The sequence below is a fragment of the Dunckerocampus dactyliophorus genome, chromosome 7 (assembly GCF_027744805.1).
Source record: "Dunckerocampus dactyliophorus isolate RoL2022-P2 chromosome 7, RoL_Ddac_1.1, whole genome shotgun sequence".
Taxonomy (NCBI): domain Eukaryota; kingdom Metazoa; phylum Chordata; class Actinopteri; order Syngnathiformes; family Syngnathidae; genus Dunckerocampus; species Dunckerocampus dactyliophorus.
Genome location: NC_072825.1, coordinates 26,691,987 through 26,708,827, shown reverse-complemented (window position 1 = coordinate 26,708,827; position 16,841 = coordinate 26,691,987). Strand labels below are relative to the sequence as shown.

Below are 16,841 nucleotides of genomic sequence, written 5' to 3'. Positions count from 1 at the left end.
TAGAAGCTGACCATTTCTGTTCGCGTAAAGGAGCGAGCGAGTATTACGAGCTGAGCGCTCGTAAGAAACTGGAAACAGTACATTGAGCTAAGGGACGCTTACAGCTGGAGCGTGGTGGAGTGAAGGAATAATCCGGCGTTCCCCAGCTGTCAGTAGTCAGACTAAGTAGTGGTGTAGGCACTCAAGTTCAGGTGCGTTCAGCAGCTCCGCCTCCAGCCAGGAACATAGAATCTGGACAGAAACACAAAAAGGCACGGGAGACGGGGGCAACAAGCAAGAGCCCGTGGAACGTAACAAGTTGGCTCTCAATCCCAAATAACGGCGGGTATATTTGGCTCATGTATAACAATGACACGAGCGATTATAAACTTACACACCGTGAGTGCTTTAAACAAGTCGGGGTGCATGTTTTTCAGGTGTTTTGCTAGGTTCGAAGGCACCGGGTGCATGTCGGTTTTTGTGAATTTATAATTGCCTCGAATGTGAAGTATCTCCACACGAGACTCCTGCTATCTGGCTTATTGATGAGCCGGGTTGATGTGCTTTCCCCGTGTTTGTTGACCCATTTTTAAAGACAGCAGGCGCTCTTCTTCGGCGCTGGCTTCTGAGAGAAGCAAGCGACTAGCACTCGTCGAAAAGTCGATAACAACAGAGAACTTGGGAATTTGCAAGCTCCTTTATACAAAAAAACAAGCCCAAAGTGGTTTATTATAAACAGACTTAGCAACACTGCTGCTCAGTCACATCAATGCTCATACGCGGAACCGCCCATGTCAGTTAGAGTCAATACGGCGTGTATTGTTGATACTGACGAGACCTAAAAATGCAGATATCGATTTATAGTTTGTGTTGATATCAAATTGGAATCGATTCTTGTGACAACCGTAGTGTGTGTGGTTTATTTGTTCATAGAACGCACACGAAACGATCAACAACACAGTTTCTGTCTCCTTTCGGCCCTCTAATAAGCACTGATGAGGCGTTCAAGCACACTGCGTATTTCTGGTAGTGTTCTGTGTGGGGTTTTTTAAAATTTTTTTATTACAACTGCAAAATAAGCCACCATGATGCCAAAGAAAGTTGCAAGTGCCAGAACTTTTGATAAAGAAGGTGAGAAACACGATTGAATTCCAGAAAGAAGCTAGCGTCTGTTACAATAGGATTTTAATATAAAGGTAGGAACCTTTAACACAAGTGGGAATGGTTTAATGGAGACACATGACAGATAGTGAGCCAGGTCAGTGTTAGTAATGATGATTGTACCTGCTGCTGAAGTTTACAATAAAGTTCAAGTGAGCAAGTATACAGCTCTAACTGTCCACTCTTTAAAGTTAAGTTTGTAACCGGCTAGAATGAAACGGCGTCCGTGTGGCTCTTCCACCTCCTGCCCGCCTCCTCCCTCCACTCATCAGATGACTAGAACACAGAACGGTGACATAGAGGGGGGGGAAAAGCCGGGCTTTGTGAATGTGTTTGTCATTCCTGTGCATGTATAAATATCCGTGTCCTTTCTCTTTGCAGCATGTCATATTCTAGAATGTTCCGAGGGTTTAGCCCAGGAAGTCATCAGCACCATCGGCCAGGCCTTTGAACTGCGTTTCAAACAGTACTTAAAGAACCCGCCCAAACTGGTCACGCCTCATGACCGGTACATATGTTACACAACCTCTATTCTGTTTGAAAATGGGACAAGTGAACAAATGTAAACACACAAAGTATTTTAAGTGTCAACATGTTAAATACATGAAAGATCAGTAATAGACACAGAGAAGGGGTAGGATTAAGTAACCTCTGCTTCTTCCTACTCCTTTTTAGACACGTTGAATTGTGTAAATGTAACCATGTGATGTTCCTTCATGTAACTTGTGTAGCATGTGCATAACAAATAAACCAGGCCTTCTCTTTGTATGGACTCTGCTTTTATGTTATGTTTCTTCTATCCAACGCTACCTAGAATGGCTCCATTTGATGGCTCTGCATGGGAGGAAGAGGATGACGAGGCTGCTCCCCTGCCTGAGGTCCCGTACTATAACAACTTTCCTGGTAAACAGCCTCCCCCTGGTGGTCTGGTTGACATGAGAACACGTCCAGGAGCCACACTGGTGAGACATAAACAGACATACAGTACATGACGTCCGGTCCTTAAGACAGGGGTGTGCAAAGTTATCCCAGCGAGGGCCACGTAGTGTAAAATGAGATGTAACTTTACCACTTTGATATTTAAAGCAACACATGTACAGTATATGTGCTAAGAAGTTCTATATTTCAAGAAAAAACTGCATCTCAGCTGTGTGATATAGGGTTTTATTAGCATGACCTTCGGTCTTTTTTTACCCCATTTTCAGGTTTTTTTTCTCCAAATATTTAAACTGTCTTCTTAAATAATCTTCATAACTTTTCTTTTCATCGTGTTATGACTTTATTCCTACATTATAAGTTTTCCACCAAACAAATTTTTCAAAATTACAACTTTTTTTTCCATTTTATTTCTTACAAGACTACGACTTAAAAAAAAAAAAATGTATCTTTTCTTTAATATTTCATTATTTCATCTCTATGCTGTTGAAATGACATTATTTTTCCTCATAATATTACGAGTTTATTGTTATAAAATGACGGCTTTTTTTCTCGTGCGAATACAACCTTTTTGATTAATAAAAAAAACTAATTACAGCTTTTTCCATTTCTGCTGTTTTTGTTTAATTTTCCAACTATTCCAACTCTCTTCTTGTACATTTTCTTCTCGTGATTCTGACTTTATTCCCATAATATTTTGACTTTATTCTTGTAACATTCAAGAGCCTATTTTTACAAAAATTACAACTTTATTTTTTGTTTCTCATATTTTAACTTTTACGATTTTTTTTTCCTTCAATATTTCAACGCTGTTACTAAAATGACAATATTTTTCCTCATAATATTAAATATTCTCATTACATTATAATTTTTTCTTGTTAGATTACAACTTTTTTCTCAATATTTTTTTCACTTTATTCTTGTAATATTACTGCCGTTTTTTCCATTATTTGCTGCTGGGTTTTTTTGTTTTTTTTTTTAAGTAGTATTCTTGTTAAATTATATTTTCAGAAAAAAAAAAACGCTTCGGGCGCAAATGGCCCCCGGGCCATACTTTGGACACATCTGCTTTAACAGATAAGGGCATATTTAATTATGAAGCAAGTGTAATGCTGCTGCTGAGGCTCTGTTTGATATCGGAGCAATCACTAGTGACTTTTTAACTGGCCAGAGGAAGCCTTGCAGCAAAGCGGATGTACTGTAAGCATTCTGCACGTATAGTACTGTAGGCAAGTCCTGGTCCACCATGTTGTTGTCATTATGTAACGCTGACTTCAACATAAAATGTGAGACCCAAAGGGCTCATTTCTATGAGCAATGAAATAAATGTCTTGATGTTAACATGTTTCAAAAAACCTTTATATGTCTCTGGCGAAGTCACAAGCAAGCAGTGGCTAGCTTCCGTCATGTCAGCGGCCGCTTATGTCGACATGAGTGCTGTTGTATTCATCATTGGTTGGTGTCTGTGTGTTTGCAGCCTTACGGACAGCCGGGTCAGAATGACATTCACAAGCAGCCTCTGCCGCCTCTGCCAGGTGAGCTCCCTTTGCCCTCGAAGCAGCAGACATGCCAAGGTTGGCGTTCAGAACCAAACGATTAAATGTTGATTTTATTTTTGGTATTGAATCTGCTGTTTTCATATACTGTGTTTTTTCCCCATTTGGTTAAGGTAACAAAAGGTAAAATTGTGTTTGCTTGTAGTCGGTGCCAAAGAAGGAGGACGAGAGCTGTTTGATGACCCCTCATACGTCAACGTGGATAAACCCCGCCCCCCAGTTGCCGCGAATGGAAACGCTCACAGAGATGCTTTTGACATGAGTGAGTTCTTGTTACTTTCACAGCAGTACCACTAGAGAGTGGTAATATCGTTAATCAGAGTGAGATATTTAAGTGTTAAAATAAGTTCAGCACAGCTAATTCTTAAACCATAAAAACAATACACTTATCCTTACTTCCGTGACAAAGGCAGGTTTTTTGCAGATGCACTTTGCATATATTTTCTTCACAGTATTAATTAATATTAAGATTTTTCAAAAGACCTCTTCGGTACCGGCCAGACGATTTTGACTGATCTTTCAAGGCACACAGAGTATTGTGTTGTGTGGCTATAGAAACATGGAACCTACCAAAAGAAAGACTCTTGTCTTTCATCAGGGAAAAAAAAATTCTACCTTTTTCCGTTCTTTAGTAATCATCAGTAGAACATAGGTACGTTTTCAGGAAAATATCAGTTCCCGACAAAAAAGGGAGAAAACCAGCTTTTTGTGAAAACTTTGACACATTGTTTGCTTACAACAAAACAACTATACCAACATAAATAACACAAAAAGGGGTTGTTTTACATCAAAATAACCATTTATTTGCAAATATAACACCATGAACCGCTTACAATTTTCACACTTGGAACTAAACTGTGTGTGAATGCGTGTGCGTGCACGCATACGTTAAAATTTCCCTACAATGCGTAACCTTCTGCACGCTACTTTCCTCCGTGCTTTCTCACTTCCTCGTTGCTGTCGAGTGTGTCTTTACATGCAAAAGATCCATGCCGAGCTCCTACCAAACGCACTTCTGCCACCTCGTGGTCATTTTTATGGCTTAAAGCTGCTCTAAAAATGACATCTATTAGTGTGCAGTTGCGTCATCACCTCTTTTTGCTTCTCGCGCAAAATAACAGGGACGTATAAATATGTCTTTGAGATCGGGTGTTCAGGTTTATAAATACAGTACATCCTTGGTATTGAATGACTTAGTTGTCACGCAGGTGTAAAAAGAAGTTAACCACTGTGGAAAAAAACAATAACACAGTTTACATAATAAGTATGCTTACCTCACAAACATTCCTGTTGAGCAGAACCTGTTTTTGTTGACGCCCCTCGGACTGGCTTACCCATGTCGATATAAGCTGTTGTCAACATAATGAAAACATAAAATAGTAGTTTCTTGCACATTTACTTACATAATAAAAGTTTTCATACGGTATTTTATACTTTTATGTAACAGAGCTGCAACACGTATATACATCAAACAAATGTTAATATTAGTCAATGACAACACACTTGAACACAAAATGCAGTTTTTAAATGAAGCTTTTTATTAAGGGAGAAAAAAAATCCAAACCTACATGGCCCTGTGTGAAAAAGTGATTGCCCACCCTGTTAATTTTCAAAAGTTTCTAAAGCTTTGGGAGTGAACCACAGTGAGAGCCATTATCCACAAATGGGCAAAACATGGAACGATGGTGAACCTTCCCAGGAGTGGCCGGCCAACCAAAATGACCCCAAGAGCGCAGTGACGACTCATCTAAAAGATCACAAAAGACCCCACAACAACATCCAAAGAACTGCAGGCCTCCTTGCCTCATTTAAGGTCAGTTTTCATGACTCCACCATAAGGAAGACACTGGGCAAAAAGGGCCTGCATGGCAGAGTTCCAAGACCAAAACCACTGCTGAACAAAAATAACATTAAGGCTCGTCTCAATGCCAGAAAACATCTTGATGATCCCCAAGACCTTTATGAAAATACTGAACTATTTGGAAGGTGTGTTTCCCATTACATCTGGCATAAAAGTAACGGCGCATTTCGGAAAGAACATCATACCAAGAGTAAAACATGGTGGTGGTAGTGTGATGGTCTGGGGCTGTTTTGCTGCTTCAGGACCTGGAAGACTTGCTATGATAAATGGAACCATGAATTCTGCTGTCTACCAAAAAATCCTGAAAGAGAATGTCCGACCATCTGTTGGTGACCTCAAGCTGAAACCAACTTGTGTTCTGCAGCAGGACAATGATCCAAAACACACCAGCAAGTCCACCTCTGAATGGCTGAAGAAAAACAAAATGAAGCCTTTGGAGTGGTCTAGTCAAAGTCCTGACCTGAATCCTATTGAGATGCTGTGGCATGACCTTAAAAAGGTGCTTCATGCTGGAAAACCCTCCAATGTGGCTGAATGACAACAATTCTGCAAAGATGAGTGGGCCAAAATTCCTCCACAGCGCTGTAAGAGACTCATTGCAAGTTATCACAAACGCTTGATTGCAGTTGTTGCTGCTAAGGGTGACCCAACCACTTATTAGGTTTAGGGGGCAATCACTTTTTCACACAGGACCATGTAGGTTTGGATTATTTTTTTTTTACCTCCGTTAATTATAAAAAAAGTTTTATTTAAAAACTGCATTTTGTGTTCAGTTGTGTTGTCATTGACTAATATTTACATTTGTTTGATGATCTGAAACATTTAAGTGTGACAAACATGCAAAAAAATAAGAAATCGGGACAGAGGCCGACACTTTTTCACACGACCGTATCTACTCATTCTGTTCTGTAAATAACATTCATTCATTTCACTGTGGTGCCCCTAGTTCTCTTGCTTCCCATCACACTCTGTTACATGCATTTTGCAACTAAGTGGACAGTCTAGCGTCTCGGGTTCAAACTTTTTTTTCCTGAAAACTTTGGTCCAATTCCCAATTCTACACCCTTAGAGGCAATGGACTATGTATTAATAGCACCCATAGTACCCACACTTGCCTGTTTATATGCCAGAGTCATTGATTGACCCTTTTTATTTATTCAAAGTGAAAGTGTAACAACTGCCAACCACTTTCTGTATACAATATTAAGTGAGTCTGGGCACTGCATGGGCTGCCAGTAGTTTTATCTTCACCTTGAGGAAATAAAACGGGCTAATCAGTGAGAGGAGGTGTGTGTATTAAGTACTTTGTAGCCCTGCAGGAAGATAAGGGGATTAAGGGCCGTTTGTCCATTACGGTGCATTTAATCTAGCTTGATGTGCTGACTACATAAGTGTTGCACATTAAAGACACCATGAAACATCAGTGCTTTAGCACATAACCAACAGCCATCACAGGCAGCATATGTCAAGTCATGCTACTCAAAATCCTGTCCAAAAATAACTGAATAAATGAAGCCAAATTCAGTAAGAAACACTGCATTTTAAGCTTCATAAATATTATGTGTTTCCCTCTGTTTTAAAAGAGCCATTTGATGATGCCCTAGGGGTCTCTGGGCCAGGCTCGGTGACAGCGGCGCCCCCTCTGGTGGAGCAGTTACAATGCGAGACCTGGTTCCACGGCAGCTTGACTCGCAGGGAATCCGAGAGGCTGCTGAACCGCGACGGAGACTTTCTGGTGCGAGAGTCGGGAACCACACCCGGACAGTATGTTCTCACGGGGCAGCAGGGCGGACAGCCCAAACACCTGCTTCTAGTCGACCCGGAGGGAGTGGTGAGTCCCGGGTGGGATATTTGTTGAATGGGTATCATTATTGTTGCATCAAGCGATTATTTTAAAAGTAATTATGATTCATGCTCTTTCTCAGTGGAGGCGTACGCTACCTTCACATTGTATAGTTAGTTTTACATTCCAATACTTGGGATCAGACATCCGCAATAGGAGGAGTCTGGTATGATAGCTTTTCTGGTCATTATGTATGCAAACAGGAAATACACTGACCAGTGGGGTACATTGTAACACCCCCTACGTCTACTCTAAATGTTTTTTTTTAATGTTTACTTCATATTTATTTCTTATTTTGCGGCGACTTTTAGGATGTCGTGAACAAAAACACTTTATTTCATTCTATTTTCAAAATAATATCATCATTCTAGTGTTATAATTATAAATTAATATTTCATATGAATAATTCCTTTAGATTTTTAATTGAATAAGGAATGTTATTCAATCCCAGCCGTTTTTCAAAAGGCAACCCCTTAAGTACTCGTCATTTTAGACAATTTTGACGGAGCTTTCAAGGCACACAGAATATTGTGTTCTATGGCTAAATAAACACGGAACCTACCAAAAGAAAGATTGGACTCCCGTCTTTCATCAGAAAAAAAAGTTTGTTTCTACCTTTTTCCATTCTTTAGTAATCAGCAGTAGAACATAGGTAAGTTTCAGGAAAATATCAGTTCCCAACTATAAAATGGAGAAAACCAGCTTTTTGTGAAAAGATTTCAAGCATAACTTTCACTGACACAAATATTTTTTGCTTTGGTGACAGCTGAAATATCTAAACAACTATACCAACATAAACAACACAAAAAAGGGTTTGTTTTACATCCAAATAATTTATTTATGAATATAACAACATGAGCTATTTTGGAAATTAACTGTGTGTGTTTGTACATGCGTTAAAAATTCCCTACAATGCATCATTTCTTTTCTGTGTGGGAGGAAATGTACCAGCTGCTTTTATGCAAGGGCTTCCTCTTCCTCTCATGATGCACTTCTGCCATCTAGTGGCCGTTTTTATGGCGTTAAAATAGCTCTCAAGCTTATTGGTGAGGAGTTGCATCAGCACCTCCTTTGGCCTCTCCCGCAAAAAAAAAAAAAGTACATGTATAAATACATTGTTGGGATCGGGCGTGCAGGTTTATAAAAACGTACAGCTCTTTTTGGCATTGAATGAGTTGAATGTTAGCGTGTGAAAACAGTGTTTTTCTTTATTTTTCTCAAGCCGCTGCACCTCACAGAGGAATCCTACCTCACATTGTGTTCAGAGTTTTCCAAACGTAAAAAAAAAAGCAATGCAATGTCATCAATATTTCTAACAAAACGTCTTCCAGTCACTCTGTAGTGTCACAGATACCCACTCCGCATGTTAAATTTCACGTTAGGGTGGGGTAGGAATCATTTTGGGCTTCTTGGTAAAAACATGTTTTCTGCTCATAGGTTCGTACAAAAGACCATCGGTTCGAGAGTGTGAGTCACCTGATCAGCTACCACATGGACAACAGACTCCCCATCGTATCGGCGGGGAGCGAAGTGTGTCTGCAACAGCCAGTAGAGCGCAGAGCCTGATGTCATTCATCCACCAAATACAACCACGTTCACTCCAAACGTAAATACACACAAAGAAACCCCCCCCCGCCGCGCCAAAAAAGAAAAGAATCTCTGCCATGCTGCTGTTGTAAACCAAACTGTGAAGCGCAGTCCCTCCACCAACCACCAGGCCAAGCCTCTGTCAACTGTGAAGCAGGGAGGAGCCAGGCAACAAACACGGCAAAGACAAGTTCTAAAGAAGACAAACAAACAAAAGTCTTAATGTGTAAGAATGAAAGTGAAGTGGGTGCTAAATGCTTGGAACGCTGTACAAATGAATGGAACATCATGAGCTTGCATGCGTTCATTGGGAGACGTCTTTTCCCTTGCTGGAGTGCAAAACAAAGAAAACATGAGCTGTACGCCTGTTTTTTTTTTTAATTCTCAAACACAAACTCTCCCTTCAAGCGTGACTGGAGCTGCAGAAACCTTGGAGATCATTTCCACCAACCACTCCCCCCCCCACACCCTTTTAAGGACTTGTGATGAGCATGTATGCAAAACTGGGACTGTTATGCCAATCGTCATCTTGTATGGTTTATTTTTTGTTGTTTTTAAATGGACGTTTTTTGTTTTTTTTATATTTGATGTTATACTGGAGTTCATAGGAGGGAGTTTGCACCACCCGTCATGCCAAAGAAAACATGAAGACAAACAGAAGAGTCCAATTAGCAGCCATGCAATGCATATAAATGTGACTTACTTTAGTGCTCTTGAATGCACCACCAGTCAACACAAATGAAATGGTGCAATGATGTCACCCACAAACACCAGACCAGTTAGTACGGTATCTGTTGTGTTTGCATTGACAATCTACTACTCTAATACAATGCATTGGCACAACATTGAATTTATGCAAGAAATACATTCAAAGGCTTACAGTCTGACAGAAAAATGACCTACCGGTAGTTGGAATTTGTTTCTGCAAAAAATGCTGCGTGCCACATTGACTGGAAAGGAAGTAGTTTTGTGTCATGATGTTTGAATGCCAACTGCACTGCAAAAACCTTAAATCAAGGTCAAAAACCCGTACTTGGTGGTAATGGCACAGCGGCACTTGTTCACTTTTTTTTTTTAACTTTAGTCATGATTTGAAGTGCATACGAAAGTAGACAAGGAAAAGTAGATCTCTTGGGTCACATGATAACTTTTTAACAGGCATATTACACAACGCAGCGGCAACAGAACCAATGTTGTAATAGCACTAAGAAGCTAAAGGAGCAAACTGCTCAGCCAGCATGAGTTTGTTGTAAACAACAGTATGACAAGTGTAACACGCATAACTTTCACACATTTTAAAGCGCACGCAGACGTGTATAGCCACTTGTGATACTTCAAATGCAACTACTGCGGAACCTTGGTTTTCATGATTAATCCGTCCCAACACCAAACTATATGAAAACCAAGGCGTTTGTTTCCATAAGAAATAACGTAAATCCAATCGTTTTTCTCACCTTCTTTATCAAAGTGCTGGCACGTATAACTTTTTTTTGGCCCCATGGCGCGATATTTAGCAGTCATATTCGATAAAAAATGCACAGACGGTGAGTCTGCGTAGGATGCCTTGTTTGAGCACCCAATTTCACGGACTAGTTTGTCACGTGCAATACAAAATGTTTGCCGAAAACTGAATCATACGAAAAGTGGGCCGTATGAAAACCGAGGTTTGACTGCATAGCCGTCTTGTAGAGTTATTAATAAAAAAAGAAAAATACATCAGGAGGTTGCCTACAGCCACAGCTGCTTTTTGATCAGTTGCAGGCTGTGGTGGTTATTGGCTTTTTGCTCTGCGGTTCATTGGATAGCGGCATTCGTTTTATTTTAAGTGATACAGTACTTAAAACACGGGTGTCCAAAGTGCTGTCCGGGGGCCGTTTGTTTTGTTTTTTACTGGCCTGTGGCACATTCTAAAAATATTTAAGAAGAAAACTATAAGTCAAAAAAACACAGCAGCAAATAATGGAAACAATTGAATAAAGTCAATATAGTAAGTGGAAAAAAGTAGCTGTAAATGAGAATAATGTTATAATATTATGAGGAAAAATATCATTTTAGTAGCATGGATTTGAAATATTAAAGGAAAAATACATTTTTTTTTTTAATTCAAAATAAAACAAACTAAAGGTGTAATTTTTTGGCAAACTAGGTTGAGGAAAAGTTATAAAGTTACGAGAATAAAGTCAAAATATTATGGGAATAAAGTCATAAATACCAGAAGGAAATTGGAATAGTTTTTTTTTTTTTGGGGGGGGGGGGAATAGCATAACTGGAAAAAAAGAGCTCTAATTTGATGAGAATAAAAGTCAATTTTGTGAGGAAAAATAATGTCATTTTAGCAGCATAGAGTTGAAATATTACAGAAACAAATAATTTCAAAATAACACTTTAAAAAGCTTAATTTTTGGAAAATTAGGTTGGGGAAAATTTGAGAATGTTTTGGGAATAAAGATTATTTAACAAGAAAGTTGAAATATTTGGGAAAATGTAAAAAAAAAAAAAGGGAAAAAATCGGGGAAGACATTTATACTAATAAAACCCTATATCACTGAGCTGAGATGCATTTTTTTCTTAAATTGCTTAAAATAATCTGCTAGCATAAGAAAATTGGACTTGAAACAAGTGAAATGTCATTTTGGCAAATCAGATTTGTTTTTTGTTTTTTTTTGCTTGGGAGGGAAAACATGAATCAAAATAAGTATTTTGGGGATTTCATCTTGCTTGGGTTTGAGGTTTTTGCAGTGTAGAGGATGTAAAGCAGGGGTGGGCAACTGATGGCCCATGCAGAGCTACAGTATACGATCCAGGCTGCTGTGCAATTCTAAAACGAAAATTCAAGAAACTGTTTCTTAAAAAACCCCAAACATATTTTTTCATGCATTTACTACAGCCCCTGATGGGGAAAAAGGTTCCCCACCCCTGACGTGAATCCTCAGCGTGCTGTTTTCACCAGTTTTTGAGGACACGGAGTGAGAGCTTCACACTCTCCCACCCTTCCGTGCTTCATGTTGTGGTGTTGTTTTTCAGATATCTTTGGAATCGTGCCTTGTTTCTTCAATGCAGTCACTTCAGTGCAGTCACCTTACGTACTTAACTCACAAAGCTCTCAGTTAAACAGACTGCAAAAACAAAAACACACACGTCCGTAAAGGAGCTGATCCAGTGCTGGCGATCGCCTCCGTTGCACGTTTTCGCTTAATGAGTCACAGATACTTGATGTCACCTGTTGGGGGTTTGGGGAGGGCGCATCTGTAAATAACATTGACTTGTCAGCGTAGCTCACACCTCACAGGGAGGGAGCTTTGGTCCTGAAGTGTGAGATCTAGAGGGGGTTAGAACATCTTGACATATGAGAAGGTCACATCCATTACATGGTAGCTCAAACTGTACCTGCCTGGAACCACTGCTTTAAGACTTGTAGTTGTGTGTACGCTGCTGACATGGTCTCGTGCTCATCGCAGTTGCCTTTGTCGCATGAAAATTCTCTACTTTAAAGGAAAAAAAATTGGTGGTGGTGACACTGTGGCCGATGCTGTCGTGCTTTTTGGATTTTGTGTCTTGGATTTAAAAAAAAAAAAAAAAAAAAGAAGCCAAAGGTTCCTTTTGGAAAAAAAAAAATGTGTGCACAGGTGATTTGATTTTGACCTTCCATTTTGTTTTTAGGGAAACGTGTTTACACCTGTAACAAAAAATCTAGATTGCATATACGCTGTATATAATAAATAAATGCATATATCATTCACCTTGGTTTTAGACATTTTTATACACCAACTCATTTATTTTTGGAGTGTAAAAATGCAAACATAGACTATTTTGCACAGCCAGGATTTACAGTATTAAAGATGAAACCCAACCTCCCATTTGCTCCAAATTAAAAGAAATAAAGAAATCCCTGTGGGGCCGCACGGTGGGCTAGTAGTCAGCATGTGTGGAGTGTGCATGTTCTCCCTGTGCGTGCCTGGGTCTTCTCCGGGTACTTTGGCTTCCTCCCACATTCCAAACATTTGCATGCTAGGTTAATTGGAGATTCTACATTGTCCAGAGGTGGGAATGTTGCTCCAAGTGGTGAAGATGGCTTCACGGAGGGCATCCACTGTCTGCGACTGATGTCCATTTTTGTAAACTTCCTTTGCCATCCATCCTCAAATGTTGTCAATTGGATTTAAAATCAGGGGAACACGCGGGATGGTCCAAAAGAGTGAGCGTCGTCGTGTTGACAAAGCCAGTCATTTCCTCACAGACGAGGGCCTTCAGTCATGAGGGATGCCCCCTGTAACATTTCCACATACTGTAGCCAGCTGCCGTTTGACACCCCTGCACAACCTGAAGCTCCATTGCTCCATTGAAGGAAAAAGCAGCCCAGATCATGAAAACATCTCGGGCGGGATCTCCTTGTCATGTCAGTAAAGTTGGAAGTCATCAGGACCCTCAAGGTTCCATTTGTTTTCATCAGAGAATAAAATAAAACTCCTTTCAATGTCCCATGTTTGGGACAAAGGACAAGTTTGTGTCGTTGAAGGAGATGAGACGTTTTTTCATCTCTTCCGTCTGAAGGTTATTGGACTGCACTCGGCACCAGTAACAACCTTCATTTGGGCCGAGGATCAGGGGGCGTATTTAGTCCTCCATTCATCCACGTTCTTTTTTTTTTTTTTTTTTAATGTCAATGTGCAATTCAGGCCACTTTTTTTCTGCTTTTGAAATCTGTTATCTGTCAGCTTAAAGGCATAGTTGGTATTTTTTGACATGAAGTTGTATGACATCCCCATCAGCAGTGTGGTCCATCCACAGTCACTTACCTCCCACTTGGTCCCGTGAGCCCAGTTCTGGTCGGATTTCGGTGATGAGGAACTTAGTTCCGGTGAGTTGCTGGGGACACTTAAGTGAAGAGTTTGGCTTCTCAAAACCATATGCATTCAAAAGAGTAATACATCTGCATCACAAAAATGCCTCCTGGAAAACAATCAGACCTCGGTGTTACTTCCTCTCACTGCGCGTCCATTGTTGCGTACGCGTTCCACAGTGTCTACATGTGCGAATGCACGGTCTAGTATTCTACAATAACATTTGTTTGATTTTTTTCCCAAATTCTGTTTTACTTTTTCCAAATTAAGTCTTTTCCAATTTAATTCTGTTTTTTACCGTTTACATTTATGTTACCAGCATAGAGCGTGTACTTCTGTGCCAGTAAATAAAATCTCCGTATTTAATGATGTAATACATCATTGGCCAATTTTGCCCAGTATTTCAGAAAGGGATGTAGCTTTGCTAACATTTCTACAAAATTCTCAACACAGTGTAAGGCCTGTGCTTGTGGTTAAGGAAGACGTAGTCACCGATGCAATTCCGAATGCGTTATTAATGTGAGATATTTTTGTGACACACTCATTGTGTTTACACAATAAGACAGTATGTGGCGAACGGCGCTCTTATTTTGTGTGTTGAGAGCGTCTGTTGAGGGTTAAGGCGAGCTGAGTGCAAGAATAAACGTGTCTCATGTCCTCATTTCACTCAGAACTTCCACGACGTCAGCGGGCATCGCAAAATGCTTGTTTGAGGTAAAACGCAACACGGTGTAAACACACTCATACAGCCGGGGTTGCACACACACAGCCGCACTAGCATGCTCTGCTAAACTAAGCTAACTCTGCTAGCTTCCATTCACGCTCCGAAAACGAGGACTTTTGAATCTTTTTTGGCAACTTTCCCCGGTGTTTCAGGTCGCCGTTTCAACATGTTTAGTTCGGGAGGGGGCGAGTTAGTGTTTGCGATGAGATTCCGCCATGATTGAGCGGTACGCAAGGGAAATGCTTCCTGGCACAAACGGTCCTTTTTCCTCATTCCATTTTTCTCTGCTTATCCGGGTCCGGGTTGTGGGGGCAGCAGTCTCAGTAGGGAAGCCCAGACTTCCCGCTCCCCAGCCACCTCTTCCAGCTCCACTGGGAGGACCCCAAAGCGTTCCCAGGCCAGCTGTGAGACATAATTCCTCCAGCGTGTACTAGGTCTGCCCCGGGGCCTTCTCTCGGCTGAGCATGCCCGGAACACCTCACCAGGGAGGTGTCCAGGAAGCATCCGGACCAGATGCCCGAGCCACCTCAACTGGCTCCTCTCGATGTGAAGGAAAAGCGGCTCTACTCTGAGCTCCTCTCGGATGACCGAGCTCAGTCAAACTCATTTTGGCCGCGATCTCATTCTTTTGGTCACGACCCAACGCTCATGAACATAGATCGACCAGTAAATTGAGAGCTTTGCCTTCCGGCTCAGCGGAACGGTATTTTTTGAAAGCGGCGTCCAGAGTGGGAAAATCTGAAAATGGCGGCTTGTCGTTTTTGTCGAACCGCTGTTTTTCAGAAAAGATAACATCACCGACCCATCGCCACCCCTCCGCCATCACATGACCAGAAGTGAGTTTTAACGACAAGCCAACAAAATATCTGAATATTTGGACGGACATGACTCACCCCAGTGGACATTCTCCTGATCTTTTTCTCCAAAATGACTCACAAAAGTAATTCCACTTTGTCGTAGGTCTAGATGAGCCTTGGGAACTTGCAGAGCTTTCACCACAGTGTATCCAAGAGGCGGTTTCACAGTTGCTGTGTGCGTTTTATGCTGCAGTGACATCGCCAACTACTGGCCTGACATGCATATTACAGCGTTTTGTGTCACTTCTGCTGGTCATTGTCACCAGAATTTTGCTAGATGGTTTTTGTGTAAGCCTACTGTAAATCAAGCGTTGCATGTCTTTCCAGAAGACACAAAGCCCACCCTGCTAGAATGCAGGATCAATGCCCTGTCATACTGTCCTCCACAAAGCGAGGCATGTGATTGTGATGGCCTTATTGAAGGTGCTGGAACTCTCCTCTTTGTGAACAGGTGGCGCTTTTAACAGTAGCGGGCTGATTCGGGGACTATCAGTGGACTAGGAGAGACGGTGTGGAAAGACAGAGGGTGAAGCAGAATAGTGGAGAAGAGGCTGTAGAAAAAGCTCGGACTCAGGAAGAAGACACCACCAGTTGCATGAGTCCCATCCTGCCCCACTTGTCAGACCTCGCCTCCCATTTCATCAACTCCTTGTCCCCTCTCCTCTCTGGAGCCATGCACCCTCAGCGCCCTCTTCCCCAAGCCATGCCTGCTACTTCTTCATCCTCCTCGCTGGGGCAGCAGCTGCGAGACATGGCCACGGGTCTGGGACGTGGCAAGAACTTCTTGGGTGGGAACGTCGCCTACGGATTTGTGCAGTCTCTTAAGGAGTGTCTCTACTTCCTGCTGTGCTGCTGGTGCATCAAGGAGATCCTGGACTGAAGGTGCTCATGGAGTGGGTTGCCCGTTTGTCACTATTGAAGCCGATGATTGATTCTTTTTTAAAAGATGGAGTGTTTGAAAAGGGATGCTGGCAAAAAAAAAAACAATGGCAAGTATACCATAGCATCTTAAAGTACACTTGTGTGTGTTTATGCTGTCATGATTTATTTCTGATTTCTTTTTTATAGGATTCGCTTCTTGGCTTGATTATCTGTGATTTGGAGGGCTATACAGGGACAAACACACTGTGGCGTCATAATAAAGGATTTCATCCATAGTACATTTTATTTTTTTGTTTGATTCCACAAAGTAGGCCTTAGGTGACAAAATACATTCTGGCTATTGTGGCTCAAAATAGTGTGTAATAGCACATTTAGGTGAATTGACCATATACTGTCATTCTCTCTTTTTGGTGTGAATCCCCCTTGTAGGTTTTATTTGAAATGTATTTATTAGCATTTATTATTTCAATTAATTATTTTATTTGAAGTTATTACTACTAATCATAATATTTACTGGTTTATGCCTTTTTTTTAATGCTGTGAGTGACTGCATATTGTACGAACGTCACCTGCCATATGTCAATCAACGTGGACGCTTTTTCAAACAAGGACGT

At 41.0% G+C, this 16,841-nt stretch overlaps 2 protein-coding genes and 1 long non-coding RNA gene across 7 annotated transcripts in view; 2 read left to right on the top strand and 1 right to left on the bottom strand.

Annotated features, from left to right (window-relative positions):
- Nucleotides 1-10,635, top strand: part of shc1 (SHC (Src homology 2 domain containing) transforming protein 1) — a 48,839-nt gene extending 38,204 nt beyond the window's left edge. For 3 of the 4 annotated variants that reach the window (XM_054783174.1, XM_054783172.1, XM_054783170.1), the window contains 6 exons: nt 1,522-1,648; nt 1,955-2,102; nt 3,554-3,611; nt 3,778-3,894; nt 7,077-7,324; nt 8,774-10,635. In XM_054783174.1, coding sequence (XP_054639149.1) covers nt 1,522-1,648; nt 1,955-2,102; nt 3,554-3,611; nt 3,778-3,894; nt 7,077-7,324; nt 8,774-8,902 — 827 coding nt within the window. In that variant the 3' untranslated portion in view covers nt 8,903-10,635. The remainder of the gene's footprint in view (nt 1-1,521; nt 1,649-1,954; nt 2,103-3,553; nt 3,612-3,777; nt 3,895-7,076; nt 7,325-8,773) is intronic. The other variant, XM_054783171.1, reaches the window with a different exon arrangement.
- LOC129185751 (uncharacterized) lies at nt 934-15,540 on the bottom strand. 2 transcript variants are annotated; one of them, XR_008572126.1, is made up of 5 exons: nt 15,382-15,540; nt 13,720-13,798; nt 4,907-4,981; nt 1,951-2,099; nt 934-1,416 (listed from the first exon to the last, which is right to left on the bottom strand). It is a non-coding gene; the product is annotated as an uncharacterized LOC129185751 (long non-coding RNA). The 2 variants fall into 2 exon arrangements; XR_008572127.1 differs by lacking the exon at nt 4,907-4,981 and having other exon boundaries at nt 13,720-13,873.
- A 228-nt stretch (nt 15,541-15,768) lies between these two features.
- On the top strand, nt 15,769-16,558 carry lenep (lens epithelial protein). Its single transcript, XM_054783175.1, has 2 exons — nt 15,769-16,334; nt 16,414-16,558. The coding sequence occupies exon 1, from the start codon at nt 15,941-15,943 to the stop codon at nt 16,223-16,225; it is 285 nt and encodes a 94-aa protein (XP_054639150.1). The 5' UTR covers nt 15,769-15,940; the 3' UTR covers nt 16,226-16,334; nt 16,414-16,558.
- Nucleotides 16,559-16,841: the final 283 nt, after the last annotated feature.

Bases quoted from the DNA above. Each gene is read 5' to 3' on its own strand.
- lenep (XM_054783175.1), top strand. From the start codon at position 15,941: ATGAGTCCCATCCTGCCCCACTTGTCAGACCTCGCCTCCCATTTCATC.